The sequence below is a fragment of the Tasmannia lanceolata genome, unplaced genomic scaffold (assembly GCF_043159265.1).
Source record: "Tasmannia lanceolata isolate RefF3 unplaced genomic scaffold, GAP_Taslan_0.1 ptg000005l, whole genome shotgun sequence".
NCBI classification, from domain to species: domain Eukaryota; kingdom Viridiplantae; phylum Streptophyta; class Magnoliopsida; order Canellales; family Winteraceae; genus Tasmannia; species Tasmannia lanceolata.
This window is the reverse complement of record NW_027518682.1, coordinates 187,553-205,154: the sequence shown is the minus strand read 5'-3', so window position 1 is coordinate 205,154 and position 17,602 is coordinate 187,553. Positions and strand designations below refer to the sequence as shown.

Genomic DNA, 17,602 nt, shown 5'->3' with positions numbered 1-17,602 from the left:
AACCACATCGAATAATAGTATGCTAGCCCACACACCACTACGTGGGGTCGCCAGAGAAAAGAAGTGAAGTCATGAGGCACCAGAGACAGATCACCAACAACGGATAGCCACCAACAATTCACCAACAATCAAGCACATCCAACAATACAGAAGACAAACCAAGAGAGATCGCAAACCGTCAACAAAGCACCAACAAAGTACGAACGAACGAGTCACCAATAAAGCAACAGCAAACCACCAACAAATCATCAACAAATCACCAACAAATCTTGAACACATACAACTACAACCATCACCAGTCACTAATACATGTCGTCCCACAAATCAGTACGTCGTTCTTGGTTAGAGAAGATACCCTAACAACACACAAAAGCATCACCAACAAGATGAAATCACCAAACATCGTCTAGGAACCAACTACGGGATGAAAAGGGTCAATGATGAGTGTTTAAACCATCAAATCGAAGGGAAAGGAATGTGTGGTGGGTTAGAGGTAGATTCAAAGGGATTAAGGGCTGTAAAGAATAGTTTTAGGACTTAGGGTTAGGGTTTAGGGTTGAATCCAACTAATAAAGAGGTATGGAGGCGGTGGCTAGGGTTAGGGTTGATAAAAAAACCAAAAAATAGCTGTTGAAGGGGGCAATGGAAGATGATGTTTGAGGGGTTTGGAAGGAAGATGGAAGTGGTGGGTTAAGATTTAGGGTTGGGGAAGCACCAAAGTGATGGCGGGAAGGGGGGCGGCAGCTCACATCTCGTCTTGTCTCGTCTTCATATGGTGGGAGTATGGTGTCTCGTCTCGTCGCATCTTCAGGATCATTGGCTCTGATACCGAGTTCGATGAATCAAGTCCATGAAGTGGAGAGAGAGAGAGAGAGAGAGAGAGAGAGAGAGAGAGAGAGAGATGAGAGATGTGACAGTTATTACCCTCTCCCACAGGAATATATATAGGTGAGTAAATAGGTTACAAGAATGACACGAATACCCTCTGATGGGGTATGAAAAGCCACATCCACCCAGCTGTCGACACGTGGCCTCCGAAGGTCCCACCATGGAATTGACACCAGCCCCAAGGGCAATCTAGTAATCTGCCAAGAGCAGGTAAAAACCAGCCCACACATGGGCCGACACCTATCCCATGGTAGGTAATCCAACCACCCCAGGGCTCTCACCATAAATAGCCTTCACTCATGCTAAGAGGGGGGGAGAAAAAAAATCTTAAGCTATAACTCCAAGCTCTGGCTTTACTCTTCTGCTCATACTGACTTGAGTGTCAAAGGGCCCGTCCGGAGCACGACTCCGGGTTGGTCTTCTGACCTTGGGCGCTACTGTGCAGGACATATTTAAGTCAACTTGGACCAACCAAATCAACTCTTTCGTCACTGCCATATCTGTTACCAATTTTGGGCTTAACAGATTGGCGTCATCCGTGGGACTCTTGAACTAAAGGTTGTTCGAATCTCAATTAAAAATGGCAGGACGGAGGAGTGCTCGGGTATCAACTGCTCGGACAACCCGAGCCGCAGCGCCTAGTAGGGCTCGGAGCGAACGAGTCGCCTCACAGGTAGTAGCTCCTTCTACAAGAGCGGAGCAGAGTCCGGGTCATTCGGAGCATCTGAACCCTGCTCCCACTCCAGAACAAATTCAAACTCTCTTTCAACAGATGACTACTCTTGTTGACCAGTACAAAAATCTGATCCAAGCGCCTCCGCAGCATCCCCCAGAAGCCCCTCGACCTGTGCAGGAAAGGTCTAATGCCCACAGGGGAGAGTATATACCTCCCCGCCGAGATCATATCCACCACTCCTCAAGGCGAGTCCATCACTCCCGAACCAAACATGCACAAACGGAGCCTCATCGCCGCCATCGGTCACGGTCTCGGTCGTTACAAAGGCGCCCAGTAAAGGAGGATCGCGCGCCCCGGGAAATATCCCGCCATCGTCGAAGGAGCCTAGAAAGCTGCTCTGACTCGGTTGTGAGTCCAACGGTTGAGGAAAGAAACAGGCCGATGAGCCGAGAAGAGAGAAGGGCCGACCCGATGCTACGAAGATTCGAGGAGATTGACCACCGAATCGAAGAGTTGGTGAAATATCAGGGCCGGCCTACTTCGAGAACGTTTACAAGCAGACCGCCTTTCACTGATAAAGTGCTGCGCGCACTAGCACCCAGAGGATTCAAGATGCCGCAGGTCCCGCAATATGACGGAACCACCAACCCCGTGGACCATTTAGAAACTTTCAGGACTATGATGCTCCTCCACGACGCGTCTAACGGGTTCCTCTGCAGGGCTTCCCCCACTACTTTGACAGGAGCCGCGAGAGACTGGTATTCGCGTCTTAAGCCCAAGCCCATCGATAACTTCGAAGATTTTGGAGACGACCTGGCCCCACTTCATGAGCAGCAGACGTCCCAGAAAAACAGCAGCATCACTGATGGCCTTGAGGCAAAGGGACAGCGAATCTCTGAAAGCATTTGTTGGCCGATTCAATAGGGAAGCCCTTCAGGTCCCAAACCATGATCCTTCCGCTTCTACGAATGCACTCCTTGCAGGTGCCAAATCCACTGACTTCTGGCGATCAGTGGCTCGTCGCAACCCGCATTCCTTGACAGATCTCATGGCCGAAGAAGAAGAATATATATCTGTGGAAGAGACCCTAGCTGCCCTAGACTTGAGCAGAAAGAGAACCGAAGAAAAGAACCCTACCAAGCAGCGTAGGGATGATAAGCTCCCGAGAAGGGAAGGAAACCCTCAGATGAGAGAGGAGAATTACACACCGCTTAACACGTCCAGAACTCGCATCCTGGCGGCAATCCGGGAAGAAGACTTCGTTAGATGGCCGACCAGGATGATTTCGAAAGGGAACAAGAGGGACAAGTCCAAGTCTTGCCGATTCCACAGGGATCACAGCCACGACACCGATGAGTGCAGACACCTGAAAGAAGAAATTGAATTGTTGATTAACAGAGGATATCTCAAAAAGTATTTGAAAAATGATAGCGACAAAAGGGAGCGCAGAGAAAGAAGCCCCCGGAACCGAACCCCAGCAATCTCGACCATCAACTGGGCGGCACGAGTCTCCTGCCCCTACCAGTCCTCACCCTGAAATGAGCCGACCTCAGCTTAACGGTGTCAAGAGCACGATCACGGGAGGACCAGCGGCAGGGGGAACTTCGTCAGCGACTCGTAAAGCGTACGCCCGCCGAGTCAATGCCGTCCACACCTGCAGCAAGAAAATGAAAATAGAAAATGAGATATCATTCTCAGACGCAGACCTTGACAACCTGATGCTCCCACACGACGATGCTCTGGTCATAACCATGCTAGTTGCGAACTGGGAGTTGAAGAAAATTCTGGTTGATAATGGAAGTTCAGCGGACATCCTATACTGTCACGCTTTCAAACAGATGATGATAGGAGATGACCGCTTGAAGCCGGCGAACTCAGACTTGTTCGGATTCTAGGGAGAAGTTGTTAAAGTCGAAGGAAAGATTGAACTCCCGGTTCTTGTTGGGGAACCGCCCCGTCAAGCTTTCGCAATGATCAACTTCCTGGTAGTGAGGGCAAAGTCGGCCTATAACGCTATCTTGGGACGACCCGGGCAGAACCTTGTCCGTGCCGTTGCCTCTGCGAATCACCAAAAAATGAAGTTTATAACGCCAAATGGCGTGAGAGAGGTCAGAGGAGATCAGCCACAGTCCAGAGAATGCTATGCCATGGCACTCAAAGGTAAAAATGCGTCGGAATCATTACCGATTGAGCTACTCGACCTGAGAGATGAAGCTCAAATCATCGTAAATGAACCAGCCGAGAACCTCATCTCCATTCCTCTATACCAGGACGATAGCGAAAAAATCGTTCAAATCGGCTCCTCTTTAGACAATGGTGTTCATCAGGAACTCACTCAATTTCTGAGAGACAACGCAGACGTCTTCGCATGGGCCCCCGCGGACATGCATGGTATAGACCCTGAGGTCAGCACGCACAGGCTCTGCGTCGATCCAACCTGTAAGCCAGTAAAGCAGAAAAGAAGACATTTTGCCCTAGAGAGGCGACAAGCGGTCAGAAAGGAAGTGGAGAGGCTCTTGAGAGCCGACTTCATTCGGGAGATCCACTACCCGGACTGGCTCGCAAATGTCGTTATGGTGAAGAAATCTAACCAGAAATGGAAAACTTGCATAGACTTCACTGATTTGAACAAAGCATGCCCTAAGGACAGCTATCCGCTCCCAAAAATCGTTCAGTTGATAGATGCCACCACGGGTCACGAACTGTTGAGCTTCATGGACGCCTTTTCCGAGTAAAATCAGATCAGAATGTATGAATCAGATATACTAAAAACGTCCTTTGTAACGGATCAGGGAACCTACTGTTACCGCGTCATGCCCTTCGGTCTGAAAAACGCCAGAGCAACATATCAGAGGCTCGTAAACAAGCTCTTCAAAAAACAGATCGGGCGCAACATGGAAGTCTATGTAGATGATATGCTGGTTAAGAGCCAGAACGCACAAGATCACGTTTCTGACCTGAAAGAAACGTTCCAAGTCTTAAGAGAGCATAACATGAAGCTAAACCCAACAAAATGCATTTTCGGTGTTGGCGCTGGGAAATTCCTGGGGTTCATGGTGAGCTAAAGAGGAATAGAAGCAAACCCGGAGAAGATCAAGGCGGTAGTGGAGTTGACTCCACCAAAAACCATTAGGGAAGTGCAGCGGCTAACCGGCATGATTGCCGCATTGTGACGCTTTGTCTCAAAGTCTACATAAAGATGCATGCCTTTCTTCAATGCGGTTAAAGGGATCAAAACCGCCCCATGGACGCCGGAATGTCAAGTGGCGTTTGAAGAACTGAAGCGATACCTAGCCTCCTCACCGCTGTTAACAAAGCAGGAACCGGAAGAAGAACTACTACTGTACTTGTCGGTGAGCCCCATGGCTTTGGTGGCAGTGCTGATTCGAGAAGAGCACAACCAATAGAAACCGATTTACTATGTCAAAGGTCCTACACGATGCTGAAACCAGAAACGAGCGAGTCAAAAAGTTGGCGTATGCCCTCGTTATGACGGCCAGAAAGCTGAGGCCATATTTCCAAGCGCACACAATAAAAGTCTTGACGGATCAACCACTCAGACAGATTCTCCATAGGCAAGACACCTCGGGACGGCTTGTGAAGTGGGCCGTGGAACTCAGCGAGTTTGATATCCAATACCTGCCCAGGCCGGCGATAAAAGCTCAAGTGTTGGCCGACTTTGTTGCCGAATGCACCATGCCCTTGCAGGATGTCGCGTCAGAAGCAGAAACAGTCCAGCTTCCAGGTGAAGAGGAGCTAGCTGCACCTGGGGGGCAAGCCCGAACCGAAGAGGAACCCATGCCCGAGGAGATCGCAACTCCATCTGAGAGACAGAATCCGCTGCAAGATCTGCTCTGGGAATTGTATGTGGACGGGTCCTCAAACAAACTTGGCAGCGGAGCTGGCGTGATCCTTACGTGGCCCGGAAACTTCGTCCTGGAATATGCTGTTAGGTTTGGGTTTCGCGCATCCAACAACGAAGCAGAATATGAAGCCCTCATCGCCGGAATGAACCTAGCAATCCAAACCCGTGCCCAAAGACTGAAAGCATACTGCGACTCCCAACTGGTCGTCAACCAGTTCCAAGGCACGTATGAAACCCGTGATGAGCGAATGATCAAATACCTGGCAAAAGTCCGCCACCTGGCTGAAAAATTAGAAGGTGGATGTGCTATCCAAATTAGCAGCCTCAGGTTACACCGCCCTCGGGAATATATGCATGGAGTTTCTAAAAAAATCCAGTATTGAGAACGAGGTCGTGGAAGTAATGCAGGTCGACAACGAGTCATGTTGGATGGACGAGATCATCGATTATCTGCGAAGTGGGAAACTTCCTGAAGGGAAGAAAGAGGCACGCAAAGTGGTGCAGAGAGCGGCGAGGTTTTCCCTCGATGGGGATAACATGTACAAAAGGTAATACACCCTCCCCTACTTGAAATGCCTCCGGCCAAGTGACGCCGCGTATACCTGCGTATACTCTGCTGGAAACTCATGAAGGAATCTGCGGGGAGCACTTGGGGGCCAAGGCCCTGGCCATCAAAGTGCTTTTGAGGGGCCTATACTGGCCGACTTTGAGGCAAGACGCTCTGAGCCCAGTTAAAAAGTGCGACAGATGTCAGAAGTTCTCTCCCACCATCCACCAACCTGCGGTACCCATGGCTCCGATCGTCAATCCACTCCCTTTTGCAGTATGGGGGATGGATATCTTGGGCCCTTTCCCACCAGCCTCCGGAGGTCGCGAATTCGTCGTAGTCTCTATAGACTACTTCACCAAGTGGGCGGAGGCTGAACCTCTGGCCAAGATCACGGAGCAGAACATACAAACCTTTTTCTGGAAATCGGTGGTTTGCAAATTCGAGGTACCTCGCATCCTGATAACAAACAATGGCAAGCAGTTTGACAGCCGCAGCTTCAGAAAGTTTTGTTCGGATCTAAAAATCGAGCAGAGGTTCACGTCTGTAGCGCACCCCCAAACCAATGGGCAGACAGAAGTCACAAACAGGATTATCCTCCAGGGAATCAAGAAGAGGTTGGATGATAAAGCGGGACGATGGGCGGACGAACTGTACCATGTCCTATGGGCCTACCGAGCCACTCCGCTTGCAGCAACTGGGGAGTCACCCTTCAACTTGACTTTTGGAACCGAGGCAGGAATTCCAGTTGACATTGGTGTCCCGTCCCCCCGGGTCAGCAACTTTAGCGAGCAGGAAGTTACAGCCTGGAGACACTAAACGAGCACCAGCTCCCCCACGCCTAGAATTCCAAAAACCTGAGGAGGTACTACTAATAGACTGGAAACACTAGGCGAACACCAGATCCCATTGTAATTCCACCAAAACTCGTAGTAAATAAAAAAGGATACATCTTTTGCAAGCTCTCTATGTTTCAATACGGGTTAACTGCTTGGTTCACTCCTGTTCATCCCAGTAAGATCGGGAGTCAACTCCTGGTAGGGAACAAACGAGGGAAGAAAACCAACATTTCAAATGAAAATCCCAGTTTTTAAGCTCGGGTTAACTGCTTGGTTCACTCTGGTTCATCCCAGCAAGACCGGGAGTCAACTCCTGGTCGGGAACAAACCAGGGCAGAAAACCAACATTTCAAATGAAAATCCAAGATTTTAAGCTCGGGTTCACTGCTTGGTTCACTCCGGTTCATCCCAGTAAGATCGGGAGTCAAATCCTGGTCGGGAACAAAACCAGGGCAGAAAACCAACTTTCCAAATGAAAATCCAAGTTTTTAAGCTCGGGTTAACTGCTTGGTTCACTCTGGTTCATCCCAGTAAGACCGGGAGTCAACTGCTGCTCGGGAACAAACCAGAGCAGAAAACCAACATTTCAAATGAAAATCCAAGTTTTTAAGCTCGGGTTCATTGCTTGGTTCACTCAGGTTCATCCCAGTAAGACCGGGAGTCAAATCCTGGTCGGGAACTAAACCAGGGCAGAAAACCAACATTCCAAATGAAAATCCAAGTTTTTAAGCTCGGATTAAATGCTTGGTTCACTCCGGTTCATCCCAGTAAGACCGGAAGCCAAATCCTAGTCGGGAACAAACCAGGGCAGAAAACCAACATTCCAAATGAAAATCCAAGTTTTTTAAGCTCGGGTTAATTGCTTGGTTCACTCCGGTTTATCCCAGTAAGACCAGGAGTCAACTCCTGGTCGGGAGCAAACCAGGGGAGAACCAATATTCTAAAAGGATTTAAGTTCTTAAGCTCGGGTTAACTGCTTTGAGCATATACGAGCACAAGCAAAAGCAAAGACATTCAGAACATTCAGAGCTTGCAAAACATTTAGAACATTTTCTATTCATAAAAGCCCAGACGGGCAAAAGTACAAAAAAAATGAGCCCCCAGGGGCAGTAACAAAAAGAATTCATCACGTGGGTCAAGACAGGCAAAAAGAGCGAGAGGATCCGGGATCCTCACGACTGGTTCCCCTGAGGGTCGTTTACCTCTGAAACGGCCCTGGCTAGAAGGGCGCTCTGCTCGTCTGCCTCCCTGGCCTCCGTCTCTGGCATCGTAATGCCTTCCAGGACGACATTTGGGTTAGCCCCCTTGACCTGATCAAGGCAATCTATGAAACCCAATTTGTACGACTCAGTGGACAGATTGATGAGCTAGTCTTCCTTCTTCTGAACGGCCTCCCTCTACCTGTTTTGGGCTCTCTCTCTCTGCTTTTGAAGGGCGTCGAGAGCCTTCTCCTCTCGGGTGGCCATTTCGCTGTTTAGCCTCCTGATCTCCTTGTCCCTGTCATCAATAGACCTTTTCAGCTCCTCGGCTTCCTGCTTCAGCCTGCCGTTCTCAACCTCAGATCGGGTGATCGCTGTGGAGAAGCCCCGGCTCTTCTCGCAGATGTCATGATAATAACATCCAATCTGCGAATAAAATGAAAACGGTATGAGTAACAGGACAGGCAGCGAACGAACAGGAGCCAAACTAAAAATAAGAATACCTGGTAGATTGAAGAAAACACTGCCTCCTCGGCCGTGCCCGGAGGCTCTTTCAGAACCTTGACCTTGTCCTCCTTCAGCAAGCCCTTGGTGATTATCTCTCTGGCTACCCGGCTGTCACCCAGGCCGGTATCGCTTTTTTGAACGGCCCAGTTGGGGCGGAAAACGTTGTCCGCTGGCCGCGCAGGAGTTAATGGAACGTCGGGGACGGCGCTATGCCCGGATCCAGCTCCCCGGCCATAGGCGCCGACGATCTTTACCGTTGGCTTACTCCCTTTGGGCGGTGCATCCTGGACTGGTGTAGGGCGGGCTGGAAGTTTCGGGAGCCTTCCTTTTCTGGTCCATACCGAAAGCATTCTGTCTCACCTTCTCCAGTGCGGACTACTTCTGCATCTCTGAAACTCGACAGAAATAAAACCGAAGTCAGTAACAACGAAAGAAAAAGAAAGCTCAGGAATAAGGCTAGCCTAAAGCCACCTACGTGCCCGGGTCGCAGTACTAATGTCGAGCCCGACCAGAATCTCTTCCCTAGAGAACTCCGAGCAATAGATCAGGCCCTCTCGTTGCAGCTCCTCACATATTTGAGCAAACGTGAGCTTATCCTCGCCCTCCAGGAGCGGCTTGCGACTCAACACAAGCGTGTCGGGGGTGGACCATTTTAAAGGAACCGGCCAGGGCCCGGTAGGTTCGCTATCCTCGAAGTAGAGGAACCTGTTTTTCCAGTTATGTATGGAGGTTGGGATGCCAGTGATCATCTTCACCTCAGGGCGCTGGCTAATATGGATCCAACCTCCGTCCTTGTGCCTCTTCGGATGCGCGCACATGCGAAACAACGGTATGGACAAGTTTCTTTGGAGACGACCTCGAACCAGGTACATAAAGCCGACCAGCGTTCTCCATGAGTTCGGCGCAACCTGAGCCGGGGCAAGGCCGTAATATCGGAGAACCTCAGCAAAAAAGGGGTGCAAGGGGAACCTAGGTCCGGCCCTTAGGGCCTCGTCGTAAACACAGACATCAGTACTATCGTTACTAGCCCTATCTCCCTCTATTGCCGCTCTCAACCTGAACCGCTCAGAAATGCAATACCTATCCCTAATCTCCCCTAGTTTGGACTCATCCAGGATATTCTCCTCGTAGAGAGCCTGAATATTGTACTGAGGATTGGCGTCCATTCGAGCCTCAGCTATGACCTCTGCGGCCCGGCCCGGAATGAAAGAAGTGGATGCCTCGGCCATATAACTCCCCTCACTTGCCTCTGCCCGAACAAGGATGGTGTTTAAATCTAAAATCACCTCTTTCCGCTATCTACGAGCTCGTCGAGGGCAAGTACATCCACCCTATGACCTGCCATATACGGACCGGGAACCCTGATCGGATTAGAGTTGGTCCTCTCCGACGAACTAGACCCTGAACTGCTATTGGAAGTGGATTCCCCCGAGGACGATCTGGAGCCCGACTCAGAACTAGAACTACTACTGGACATCAAGAGCACAAAGAAAAAAAGAGGAAAAGCGCACTAAAAAGAAAATTACTGGTTCGAAGAAAAAGGCTCCTAACTCAGCGACGACCACAACCGCAAAGCTATCGCAAAGCCGGGCAGGTAGAGCAAGAAAAACTGGAAAGTAAAAGTGAAAAGTGAAAGAGAATGGGTAAGTCACCGCTACTTATAGCCTTGAAGGCTTGAGGCGGTTCGTATTCACGAACCAAAGGCCGCCACGTGTCCCTCATTAATGAGGCAAGGTGCACAATGCGAAGCAACGCGTATATACACGTACAGGGATACGAATAATACATACGTGTATAGTGTATATATATATACTTTGTACATTATACACGTACAACATGAGTATGAAAAATTGCAAGTCTCTGATCTAGCCGGCCAGGATATGGCGGGTTCAGAAGATGACAAAAATCTGGTCGTCTCAAGCCGGCCAGGATATGGCACGTTCAGAAAACGACAAAAATCTGGTCGTCCCAGGCCGGCCAGGAAATGGCGCGTTGCAGAAAATGACAAAAATCTGGTCGTCCCAGGTCGGCCAGGATATGGCGCGTTGCAGAAAACGACAAAAATCTGATCGTCTCAAGCCGGCGAGGATATGGCACGTTCAGAAAATGACAAAAATCTGGTCGTCCCAGGCCGGCCAGGATATGACGCGTTCAGAAAACGACAAAAATCTGGTCGTCCCAGGCCAGCCAAGATATGACGCGTCGCAGAAAACGACAAAAATCTGGTCGTCTTAGGCCGTACAGGGGCTTGGCCAGCCATAGTTTACTTCATATTTCTGGTTGTCCCAGGTCGTGCGGAGGGCTTTGGCCGGCCAGAATTCACTTCATATTTCCGGTCGTCCCAGGCCGTCCAGAGGGCTTGGCCGACCAGAGTTCACCCGTCTGGAGCACGACTCCAGGTTGGTTTTCTGACCTTGTGCGCTACTGTGCAGGACATTTTTAAGTCAACTTGGACCAGCCAGATCAGCTCTTTCGTCACTGCCGTATCTGTTACCAATTTTGGGCTTAACACCCTCAATGACTAAATACGCTAAACAGTTCTTATTGATTCTTTGACTACCGGCTTCCTAAATGACAGTAAAAAATATATTGAGGATCATGACTTCAGTCACTGTAGCTTCCACTATAATAATTGTATCATTGGTTAGGGGAGAAAGTTCCCATGGAACTCAATATGACGATCAAGCAACAATCACCATTTTCTCTAATCTTGTATTGCATGCGGACAAACAACATTGAGGTGGATTGTCGTCTTGCAAGAGATGGAATCAAAAAAAATTGACCATTAGAGCATATGTTGAGTATAAAGACCACCTTGTAGACATTCTAACCGAAGCAATATAATAATTGTATCATTGGTTAGGGGAAAAAGTTCCCATGGAACTCAATATGACAATCAAGCAACAATCACTATTTTCTCTAATCTTGTATTGCATGCGGACAAACAACATTGAGGTGGATTGTCGTTTTGCTAGAGATGGAATTAAAAAAAATTGACCATTAGAGCATATGTTGAGTATAAAGACCACCTTGCAGACATTCTAACCGAAGCAAAAGGGAGAAACAGGGTTTTTGTATTCTTGCAAACTGGGAATGATTGGCATACACACTCCAACTTCAGAGTTATGAAAATAACATGTTTCCTTTCAATTTTACGTGTAGAAGTGTGAGTATTTTACTTTTTCAGAAGCGCAATTTTTATTTATATTCAGTAAAAATATATGAAATAAAATAATAAAAGTGATTAGTACACTTTACATGATTACTTATGATTTCTTTCTAATTATCTTTTTTTTATTATTCTTCTAAAAGAGGGATACACAGAGAAAAAAGGGCTTTTGTGAGTTTCCGATCCCAACAAAAACAAAAGCATGCATATATTACTGTTATTGGAGTTTCTTCCACATAGGAGATCTTCATCGGTTCATATATATATATATATATATATATATATATATATGAGGAAAGTGTTCCTAAGCTATAGCTTAGAGAAGCTTCCCACTTTTTTGGCGGATCCAAAGCATTCATTTGGAAGGCCTTTCCATGGATAGGGTGTGTACCAAAAATCAGCCCTAGAGGATCATCCCAACCCTGCCATCTGTTGAGGGAAAAAATGGGCAGAAACATGGATACACAGTGTCTGTCCATTTTCCACTCCACGTTTGATTGGGTTAGGATGATCCTATAGGGTTGATTTTTGGTACACACCCTATCCATGGAAGGGCCTTCCAAATGATTGCTTTGGATCCCCCAAAAAATGTGGGGCCACATGTGTTTTTGAGCTATAGCTTAGATAAGCTGTAGCTTAGGAACACTTTCCTCTATATATATATATATATATATATATATATATATATATATATATATATATATATGAGAAAAGTGTTCCTACTTGATCGCGTAGAAAACTTATCTACTCTGTCGGCCTAAAATACAGTGGGGGCCCACATTGTTTGGGTGATGCAAACCATTCATTTGATGCGCCCTCGCATAGATAGGGTGTGCCCAAAAAATCAGCTCCATAGGATCATCCCAACCCTTCGATTTGTGGAGGTTGAAATGTACGGGTATAACCTTCACAAATCTGTCCATTTTTCACCTCCACGGTTCAAAGGGTTAGAATGATCCTATGGAACTGATTTTTTGGGCACACCTTATCTATGCCAAGGCCTATCAAATGAATGCATCCAAACAATGTGAGCCCACTTTTTCTATCTACTCGATTGAGTAAGAACACTTCTCTCTCTCTCTCTCGCTATATATATATAGAGGAAAGTGTTGGTGAGCTTAAGCTCATTTGAGGAAAGTGTTGGTGAGCTTAAGCTCACCAAACTTATGGTGAGCTTAAGCGCCCAATCACATTGGGGCCTACTTTGTTTGGATGATCCAAAGCATTCATTTGAAAGGCCCTTACATAGATGGGGTGTGTACCAAAAATCAGCTCCATAGGATCATCCTAACCCATCCATTTGTGGAGGTCAAAATGGACAGACATTATTTGTCCACAAATCTGCCCATTTTTGTCCTCCACAAATGGAGGGGTTAGGATAATCCTATGGAGCTGATTTTTGGTACACACCCTATCTATGATAGGGCCTTGCAAATGAATGGTTTGGATCACCACAGATAATGTGGGACCCATGCGATTGGGGCGCTTAAGCTCACCATAAGTTTGGTGAGCTTAAGCTCACCAACACTTTCCTCATATATATATATAGAGGAATATGTTCGTGCGCTTGTGTGTGTGTGTGTGTGTGTGCACTACCCACTTTATATCTGATTTTCCAATTTAGGACTACTCATGTACAAGGTTTTAAATTTCGACTGAAATCCGAAATTGAAACGTTTCAAAACCAAAATTGGCGAAATTTACCAAATTTCGAAAATTTTGGCAAAATTTTTTTTATTTGTTTACAAAATTTCAATCGAAATTACTGAAATTTCGACCCAACAAAGTGACATATCACGCCTTTCTACCAAATTGAAATCCGAAATTGAAACGTTCCAAAACCAAAATGGATGGAATTTACCAAATTTCGAAAATTTTGGCGAAATTTTAGTTAAATTTTTTTTATTTGTTTACAAAATTTCAATCGAAATTACCGAAATTTCGGCCCAAAAAAGCGACATATCACACCTTTCTACCAAATTTCTCCTGAAATCCATATATATATATATATATATATATATATATATATATATATATATATATCTGTGTGTGTGTGTGTGTATACAAGGTTTTAAATTTCGGTTCCGGTACCGATTTCGGACCCCACCGAAATCCGAAATTTTGTAACATTTTTTTAAATGGCATTTTCTCGAAATTTCGGACCGAAATTACTGAAATTTTGAATTTCGGGAAATTTTGGTTTCGGTCCCCACCGAAATCCGAAATTTAAAACCACGTATACACACACATAGAGAGAACGGTTTCTACACACTAGCTTAAAATACAGTGGGGGCCCACATTGTTTGGGTGACCCAAGCCATTCATTTGAAAGGCCCTCACATAGATAGAGTTGGGATGATCCTATGGAGCTGATTTTCTGTGGACACCCTATCTATGTGAGGGCCAATCAAATGAATGGTTTGGATCACCCAAACAATATGCCCTCCGCTGTATTTTAAGCTAGTGTGTAGATAACTTATCTACACTTGTGTGTAGAAACCGTTTTCTCATATATATATATATATATATATATATATATATATATATATATATATATATATATATATGAGAAAAGTGCTCCTACTTGATCGAGTAGAAAACTTATCTACTCTGTCGGCTTAAAATACAGTGGGGGCCCACATTGTTTGGGTGATGCAAACCATTCATTTGATAGGCCCTCGCATAGATAGGGTCTGCTCAAAAAATCAGCTCCATAGGATCATCCCAACCCTTGGATATGTGAAAGTTGAAATGTACGGGTATAATCTTCACAAATCTGTCCATTTTTACCCCCACGGTTCAAAGGGTTAGGATGATCCTATGGAACTGAATTTTTGGGCACACCTTATCTATGCGAGGGCCTATCAAATTAATGCATCCAAACAATGTGAGCCCACTGTTTCTAGCCGACGGAGTAGATAAGTTATTGTAACGACCTCTTTTTAACACTTTCTCTCAATTCCTTAAATTTTGAATTTTAGACCGTTAGATCGTATATCGAGGATCGAGATCATCGATCCACTTTAGACCAACCCTTGATCCCGAAATAGGATCTCTTAATCATCCTTGATCTACTTAGATCAATCGGTTTAGAGAACAATGGCTCTTGTTAATCTATTATATATTTGTTTCGGTAGCTTGGGGATTAAGTTTTCCGCGGAATAAGAAATCATTTGAAACATATTAAATAAGAAAGTAAGTCAAATTAGGGGAAACCTACCTTCATTAAATGAAAATCTAGTAAAATATAAAGAAAGGAGAAGATAAATAAGATAGGTTGGAGATTTGATCTCCACTTTTGAGGGAGATCTTCCACACCTCTTTTGGTGGGATAGATTGATTCACTTAAAATTCAAATTCCCTAATTAGTAGCAAATTACTTTATGGAAAAGATCTTGCAGTTATAAGATTTGGCAACTTACCTTATTGCTAAACTCTTTTGGTGGGATAGATTGATTCACTTAATTCAAATCCCCTAATTAGTAGCAAATTACTTTGTGGAAAAGATCTTGTAGTTATAAGATTTGGCAACTTACCTTTATTGCTAAACTCTTTTGGTGGGATAGATTGATTCACTTAAAAATTCAAATTCCCTAATTAGTAGCAAATTACTTTGTGGAAAAGATCTTGTAGTTATAAGATTTGGCAACTTACCTTTATTGCTAAACTCTTTTGGTGGGATAGATTGATTCACTTAAAAATTCAAATTCCCTAATTAGTAGCAAATTACTTTATGGAAAAGATCTTGTAGTTATAAGATTAGGCAACTTACCTTTATTGCTAAACTCTTTTGGTGGGATAAATTGATTCACTTAATTCAAATCCCCTAATTAGTAGCAAATTATTTTGTGGAAAAGATCTTGTAGTTATAAGATTTGGCAACTTACCTTTATTGCTAAACAAAAAGGAAGGAATATAGGTGATTCCCCATATCATGCCAAAAAAAGAAAAAAGAAAAAGAAACCCACACCCCACTCTTGCTTCCTTTATATATTGTCTATATTTGTCCTTGCCTTAGTCTCCTTGCACACAATAACAATAGAAAGAAAAGAAGAGAAGAAAGAAAAAGGGAGAAGAAAGAGAAGTCATGTAGATCCTTAAGAGAAGAATTCACTTCCTTCTACTTTTCGTGACTAAACAAGTAAGTACCCTTATTAACTTCCTTGTCTTATTATGTTTTCTCTTGGTCCCAAAATGGACCAAATTTAATGATGTAATGAGTAGTTTTCCTTGGTCCCCAAACGGACCAGATTTAACACTGCTTTTGTGTGTTATTGTTGGTCCCAAAATGGACCAAATTAAGCGTTGTTTTGTATGTTGTTCTCGGTCCCAAAACGGGACAGCAACTTAATGTCTTCGCGTATGTATTTTCCGTCCCAAAACATGACAGCAACTTAATGTTTTCGCATATGTATTTTTTATCCCAAAACGGGACAGCAACTTAATGTTTTCTCGTATGTGTTTTCCGTCCCAAAATGGAACAGCAACTTAATGTCTTCGCGTATGTATTTTCCGTCCCAAAACGGGACAGCAACTTAATGTTTTCGCATATGTATTTTCCGTCCCAAAATGGGACAGCAACTTAATGTTTTCTCGTATGTGTTTTCCGTCCCAAAACGGGACAGCAACTTAATGTTTTCGCGTATGTATTTTCCGTCCCAAAACGGGACAGCAACTTAATGTTTTCTCGTATGTGTTTTCCGTCCCAAAACGGGACAGCAACTTAATGTTTTCGCGTATGTATTTTCCATCCCAAAACAGGACAGCAATTTAATATTTTCGCGTATGTATTTTCCGTCCCAAAACGGGACAACAACTTAATGTTTTCACATATGTACTTTCCGTCCCAAAACGGGACAGCAGTATAGTGTTTCAGTATGGGTGTTTTTACGCCCAAAACTGGGCAGCAATATGATGTTTTGATGTACGAGTTTTATGCCCTTAAACAAGGCAACTATTAGTGTTTTTGAGTGTGACGGTTTGCTCGAACAAGGCAACAATATGGTGTAATTATGAGTATGCGTGAGTCCCACTACGGGACAGCATCAAGATTAATTAGTGTACAAATTTTTAGCAACTTGAACCTAGTCTAAACTGCCATTCTCTACACTCAACTATGTGACTTCAGGATCGTTGCACTCTACTCTCTAACAGGAGCCATCTCATCCTACTGTGTTTGTAAGATTAAGGGAGGTGATAGCTAACTTTGCTCGTATGGTTTTCAATTCATGCAACAAGAATGGTGAAGTATCTAAATTTTTATGGTTTTCTAAACTATGCTATGATAAATGAAATTCTGTCTCTTGTATTACATGTTGGAAATGGAATCTGATTTCTAATAAGGAATTATCAGTTTAATTGTTTTATCATATGAAATAACTTAGAAGTCGAATGGAAACATAAGAAATATCCAAAGAGGAAATGGGAAAGAGTGATGGGAAACCATTGAGTTATCCCCGTAAACAAAGGTATACAACTTGGGGGAACCGCGCACCTCCTAGTTGATGTCGGAATCCTACGGAGACCAAGAGTCCCTAGGCGGTATGATCTACCGTAATAAGTCCACGCGGAGTCGGCCGTGTCGGCAAGGGTAACAAGCTAGTCGAAGCTGGAGTGCCCTGGGTTTAAATGAAATTGTTATAATAAGAATGTGGTAGATTTATAATTGCTCCTATTTTTATTGAATGATTCTCTTTCAGTTATTATTACATTTGTTCACCCTAAATGATTTTTCTATTCAGTTGCAAAAGATTTTGGTAAACCATTATTTTGGAAAATTACAATCGTCTTATCTATAATATATAGATCTTGATATGTTGTTTTAGATTAAATTCTTATACTGGTTCGGTTTCTATCATCCTGCTGACCTTATTTTCTCCCCAGGATTAGAGAATTCTAATGAGGGTGCGTTT

At 44.8% G+C, this 17,602-nt stretch overlaps 2 protein-coding genes across 4 annotated transcripts in view; both read right to left on the bottom strand.

Annotated features, from left to right (window-relative positions):
• The window catches only part of LOC143876964 (transglutaminase family protein), a 63,538-nt gene that overhangs the window by 22,655 nt on the left and 23,281 nt on the right, over positions 1-17,602 (bottom strand). The gene's annotated exons all lie outside the window — the stretch shown is intronic.
• Positions 7,874-10,089, bottom strand: LOC143876433 (uncharacterized). Its single transcript, XM_077378126.1, has 2 exons — positions 8,518-10,089; positions 7,874-8,440 (listed from the first exon to the last, which is right to left on the bottom strand). The coding sequence occupies exons 1-2, from the start codon at positions 8,869-8,871 to the stop codon at positions 8,213-8,215; spliced, it is 582 nt and encodes a 193-aa protein (XP_077234241.1). The 5' UTR covers positions 8,872-10,089; the 3' UTR covers positions 7,874-8,212.

Excerpts from the sequence above, each read along its gene's own strand:
- LOC143876433 (XM_077378126.1), bottom strand. The coding sequence starts at position 8,871 with ATGCTTTCGGTATGGACCAGAAAAGGAAGGCTCCCGAAACTTCCAGCC. Across the intron at positions 8,441-8,517 it reads TGTTTTCTTCAATCTACCAG|ATTGGATGTTATTATCATGA; the intron begins GTATTCTTATTT and ends TTTTATTCGCAG.